Genomic DNA, 4,799 nt, shown 5'->3' with positions numbered 1-4,799 from the left:
GCATCGAGGGTAGGGAAGCTCGCGTCCAGAGCCATGAGCTGAGAAGACGTGACGTCGGGAGTGAGGGGAGGCCGAGTGGCGAGAGTGCGAAAGTGTTGGGGATTTAAGGGAGGAGGGAATAAATGGCATGATGGATATGATTATTGTTGGTGAGGATGAATAAGGTGTTGGTCCACCCGAATGGCATGGGATCCTTCATTCATTGGTTCATTCATTGGTTCCTTCATTCATTGGTTCCTTCATTCATTGGTTCATGCATTCATTGGTTCATGCATTCATTGGTTCATGCATTCATTGGTTCATGCATTCATTGGTTCATTCATTCGTTTGTTCGCTTGTTTGTTCATATGATCGATCATTCGATGGTTTGGTTGAATGGCAGGCATTCGGAGGGATTCGGTCATTCGTTCGTACGATTAATGGATGGCTGTTGGGCGGATTAATGGATGGCAAGGCGGAGCGAGACAGACGGGGGACAACTCGTCTATCTGTTCCACCATGGTACGGCACAGGGAGGGAGCAAGGGAGGGGTCAGGGAGAGAGGGAGAATACACACGACAAGGCCACACGGTACACAAGGCATGCTTGTACATACCGCATGGTAATGCCATGCCCACGCCCTGTCTGTGCTTGCTGTACCGGTGTGCCAGGCTGTGTAGATGGGGGTGGCGGTGGCGAGAGTTTGATTTTTGTCTGCGCCTCGCCACCGCTAGACAGCGACCAGCAGGGGGGGAAGGGGGCTACAGCACGAGAGGCAGCAGGAGCAGGAGAGAGAAAGAGACTCACAATATGGTTGTACGTATGTGTGTCCAATGGTACGGTGTGTAGCCCCGTGAGATCAAGAGCATCAAGAAGTTCCTCCACATTGCCGCCCGCAAGGACGCCCGCAGTACGTATTTGTGTGATGGAGGCTGTGAAGGGGGGGGAGACAGAGGGGGGAGAAGGGGGGAAGGGGGTATGGGCAGGGAGCGAGTGACTCACCTGGTGGAGGGAGTATAGAGTGCCGCATCAAGAAGGTCGGTGGCGTGGTCAAGTTCAAGGTCCGCTGCTCCAAGTACCTGTACACCATCCGTGTGGACCCGGACCAGGCTGCCCGTCTCAAGGACACCCTGCCCTCGCAGCTCGAGGTCAGCACCATCAACTTTGATGCGTAGATAAAGAACCAGAACCCAACATCCGGCATACAACCTGTTTGTAGTGTGTGTGTGTGTGTGTGAGAGAGTGTGTGTGGCTGTGTGTGTGAGAGAGTGTGTGTATGGGGTGTTGGCGGCGTTCATTGCCCTGGCTGGTCGTCGGCTGGTGGTGATGTGCCCGCGGTCAGCTCGGCGGCAAGCTCGAGCAGAGTCGGGCCCGTGGCCGGGTTGGCCGAGAGCCAGTCTGAGCCGCGGATCTGCGAGGAGAGCAGCCGCGCCAAGTCTTCGAGCGAGTCGGGGGCAGGGGCGGGCGCAGGAGCGGGGTCGGCAGCGGGATCGGAGTCGGGGGCGTCCGAGTCGTCATTGTGGGCGGCTGAGGCAAGGCGGAAGAGCGGCGGCGAGAGGACGGCAGCGCCCGAGGGCTCGACGATGAGAGAGCGGAGCTCGGCGTTGACCAGCTTGAGCTGCGTGCCGGAGAGAAGCTTGAAGAAGGTGCCGTGGGTGATGAGGACAAGATCAGGCTCGGGCCGTGCGGCGATCCAGGCGCGGGCAGCCTCAGCACGGGCCGGGGCGGCCTTAACATCCTCGACACTGGCGATCCACGAGTCGTCGGTGGCGTCTGTCCAGTCGAAGCGCGGATCGGTAAACTCTGCGCGGAGATCAGCGAGTGGACGGCCGATGGGCCGCTTCTTGGTCGCCTCGCGGAGCAGCGGCGAGACGGCGATGGGCAGACTCCCGCCGAGGGCGTCCGAGACGGCCAGGGCGGTCTGCAGCGACCGTGCCAGTGGTGCCGCCGCCACCACCGCCGCCGTTGCTGCCTCGGACAGCTCCGCCACCGCCGCCGCCGCCTCTGCAGCCTGCTCGCGACCGAGGGCTGAGAGCGGGGCATCGGCGCGCCAAGCCTGCGGCGCCGTGGCGATGCCGCCTGAGTCGGGCGCGTGCTTGTGGGCGTTGAGCTCGCTCTGTGCGTGCCGGACGACGAGGATGGTCTTTCGGCTCGGGCCGGGCGGGAACAGCACCGGCAGGGCGTGTGCGGTGGCCATGGTGGGCGGGGAGGAGGAGGAGGAGGAGGAGGAGGAGGAGGAGGAGGAGTGGAGGAGTTGGCCGTGTGCGCGGCCCTGCCCACTCTCGGTCTCCCTCGGCCGGAACAAAGTCATTCCACTTCGGATCTGGACTCGACATCGCCATCAGGATTGCTATCAGGATGGCGATGGCCATTGCCACCGCCATTGCCATTGCCACCGCTATCGGCATCACAGTCGCCATCACTGCCATTCCCATTCCCCAGGGCGGTGATGGGCGATGGCAGTGGTTGGCGATGGCAGGAGTGTGCGATGGCAGGAGTGTGCGATGGCAGGAGTGTGCGATGGCTGAAGTGTGCGATGGCAGACGATGCCATGCGATCATGCCTGTGCATACCCCCCCCTCCCCCCCCCCTCCCCCCCCCCCCCCCTTCCTGTCACTCGGCCCAATCCATCTCCGCTCGCCACCGCCCCCCCTTCCCCCCCCCTCCTGGCCAAGGCTGACACACCCGACGCCAGGTTGAGAGACAGGCAATATGGGCAACCGCAAACGGAGGCATGCAGGACAGAAGGAGAGCAGCGAGTCATGCTCGTCAGACTCGGGCTCGGCTGGCAGGGAGCCCGTCCGCAAGCGCCAGCGGCGCAGCCTCCCCTCATCCTCCCCATCCGCCGCCTCGTCGGCTGCCTCGTCGGCTGCTGCCTCCAGCATGGCCTCGGCAAGCTCGAGCGGCGGCGAGGACTACGAGTACGAAGGCGAGTACGAGGGCGAGTACGAGGGCGCGTCCGAGGGAGCGTCCGAAGGCGAGGAGGTGCCGGACGACGACGTGGTGGACGATGACGATGGCGCCGAGCCCGAGGACAGCCTGGTGGCCGGCGGCAAGGCTGTGTTTGACTCGGCCTTTGAGGGCGACGAGCTGGCGGTGAGCGCGCTGAACAAGAACCTGGCCAAGGCCAAGGCCAAGTTCCTGGCCAAGCACGGGGCGGGCGATGGGAGCGAGAGTGGCGAGGGTGAGGGCGATGGCCGCGAAGAGCTGATGCTGGCCGGCTCGGACGATGACGACGACGGCGCTGGGAGCGAGGGCGAGGATGAGCCCAACGCCTTTGGCCGCGCCTTTGCCAAGGTCATGGGCACTTCTCTGGGCGCTGCTGCCAAGAAGCCTATTTTGGCCAAGAACAAGTCGCTGGTGACCAAGATCAACGCCGAGATCAAGGCCTCGCGGGCCAAGAAAAAGTCTGAGGCGCTTGCCCGCGCCATGCGCAAGGAGCGCGGACACAACCCGCAGCCGCCGATCTCCACCAAGTTTGAGCTCTCCATGGCCAAGTTTGCCACCATGGGCGTGGTCCAGCTCTTCAACGCCGTCAGCACCCACCAGCGCTCGCTCAACGAGGCGCTCGAGGGCAAGATCATCACCGCCCCGCGGGTCGACAACATCTCCAAGGACTCGTTCCTCGACCTGCTTCAGAAGACCCAGGCCATGCAGGCCAAGCAGGCCGACTCCCTCCGTCGCTCGGCCGCCGGCGCCCGCCACGGCCAGGCCGACGCCGACGCTGCCCCGGCCGCGGGCTACCTCCGCGACTCGTTCGCCTCGGCCGGCTCAAAGACCCTCAAGGACTGGGACAAGGCCGGCTCAGACTCGGACGACGAGGCCAGCGGCGAAGACGCCGATCCGGCTGCCACAAAGGCTGCTGCCAAGGCTGCCAAGAAGAAGGCCCGCCGCCGCCGCAAGAAGCTAGCCTACGCTGCCCAGCGCGGGTAGACGAGGTCGTCTCGGATAAACCATACCTGCCACGCCCGCGCCTGAGCAAGCCGCTTCAACTGGCGTGCAGCGTGTTAGTTTTATGCAGCGCTCGTGAGATCGCCTTTCAGCTCTCGTACATGTAGCCATCGTCGTACTCGTACTCGCTGCTATCGGACGAAGGGTTCTCTTCGTACTCGTACTCGCTGCTGCTATTGCTGTCGTCATCGCTGTTGTACTCGCTGCCGCTCGGTGGCGGGGCGCTTGCTGCCGCCCGCTTGCCCTTGGTGAAGAGTCGCGCGGGACGGGGGCCGTCGGCCGACTCGTCGGCCTTGCCCTCATCGAATGGGTTGACGCCGCGGCGCTTCCTTGCGCCGCCGGCCTCGGCATCGTTACTGTACTCGTAATCGCCAACGCCCGAGTCGTAGCCATCCAAGTCATCCAAGCCACCTCCGCCGCCACTCATCTTGATCCTGCTCATGCGGCTGGTAATGGCGAGGCCGATAGCGGCCAGGACGGCGGTTGTGAGCATGATGCCGAGGAGGATGGGCCCGTTCTTCTTGCCCCAGCACTTTGTGCTGTCCTTGAAAAAGTTGTTGTCGTCGCAAGGATCGCCAAAGCCATGATTGGAGATGATGATGAGCATGATCGAGGCCAAGGTGCCGACAACAGCGACTCCCAGAACCACACGGAGAACGATGACCTCCACCGGCTTGCCACTCGAAAACGACATGTTGTCATGGCTCCTCTGCCCCATCACTCCCGCCGACGTCATCACCGTCCGCCCCCTGCGTCCGCGCCTCATCGATCCACCCGATCGTCGCTTCCGCCGCTTCTCCGCCGCCGCCTTTCGTCGTCCCGCCGCCGCTTTGCGCCGCCCCGCCGCAGCCTTGCGTCGTCCTGCCGCC

At 63.5% G+C, this 4,799-nt stretch overlaps 4 protein-coding genes across 4 annotated transcripts; 2 read left to right on the top strand and 2 right to left on the bottom strand.

Annotated features, from left to right (window-relative positions):
- Window positions 1-480: 480 nt before the first annotated feature.
- Window positions 481-1,173, top strand: AMSG_06983 (60S ribosomal protein L38). Its single transcript, XM_013901023.1, has 3 exons — window positions 481-501; window positions 829-889; window positions 1,000-1,173. The coding sequence occupies exons 1-3, from the start codon at window positions 499-501 to the stop codon at window positions 1,152-1,154; spliced, it is 219 nt and encodes a 72-aa protein (XP_013756477.1). The 5' UTR covers window positions 481-498; the 3' UTR covers window positions 1,155-1,173.
- A 100-nt stretch (window positions 1,174-1,273) lies between these two features.
- Window positions 1,274-2,176, bottom strand: AMSG_06982 (uncharacterized protein; the record flags this gene model as incomplete). The annotated part of the gene is made up of 1 exon (XM_013901022.1): window positions 1,274-2,176. One exon carries the CDS (start codon window positions 2,174-2,176, stop codon window positions 1,274-1,276), a length of 903 nt encoding a protein of 300 aa, XP_013756476.1.
- A 161-nt stretch (window positions 2,177-2,337) lies between these two features.
- On the top strand, window positions 2,338-3,937 carry AMSG_06981 (uncharacterized protein; the record flags this gene model as incomplete). The annotated part of the gene is made up of 2 exons (XM_013901021.1): window positions 2,338-2,425; window positions 2,720-3,937. The coding sequence occupies 2 exons, from the start codon at window positions 2,338-2,340 to the stop codon at window positions 3,910-3,912; spliced, it is 1,281 nt and encodes a 426-aa protein (XP_013756475.1). The 3' UTR covers window positions 3,913-3,937.
- Window positions 3,938-4,018: 81 nt separating this feature from the next.
- AMSG_06980 (uncharacterized protein) lies at window positions 4,019-4,624 on the bottom strand (the record flags this gene model as incomplete). Its single annotated transcript, XM_013901020.1, has 1 exon — window positions 4,019-4,624. The coding sequence occupies one exon, from the start codon at window positions 4,622-4,624 to the stop codon at window positions 4,019-4,021; it is 606 nt and encodes a 201-aa protein (XP_013756474.1).
- Between the last annotated feature and the right edge of the window lie 175 nt (window positions 4,625-4,799).

The sequence above is a fragment of the Thecamonas trahens genome, assembly GCF_000142905.1.
Source record: "Thecamonas trahens ATCC 50062 unplaced genomic scaffold supercont1.32, whole genome shotgun sequence".
Taxonomy (NCBI): Eukaryota; order Apusomonadida; family Apusomonadidae; genus Thecamonas; species Thecamonas trahens.
The sequence above is the reverse complement of the archived record's forward strand: the minus strand, read 5'-3'. Positions and strand labels throughout refer to the sequence as shown.

What these genes read in the sequence shown, in the direction of transcription:
- AMSG_06983 (XM_013901023.1), top strand. An exon ending in CGCCCGCAAGGACGCCCGCA is followed by an intron (nt 890 to 999) that starts GTACGTATTTGT and finishes GAGGGAGTATAG; the next exon opens with AGTGCCGCATCAAGAAGGTC.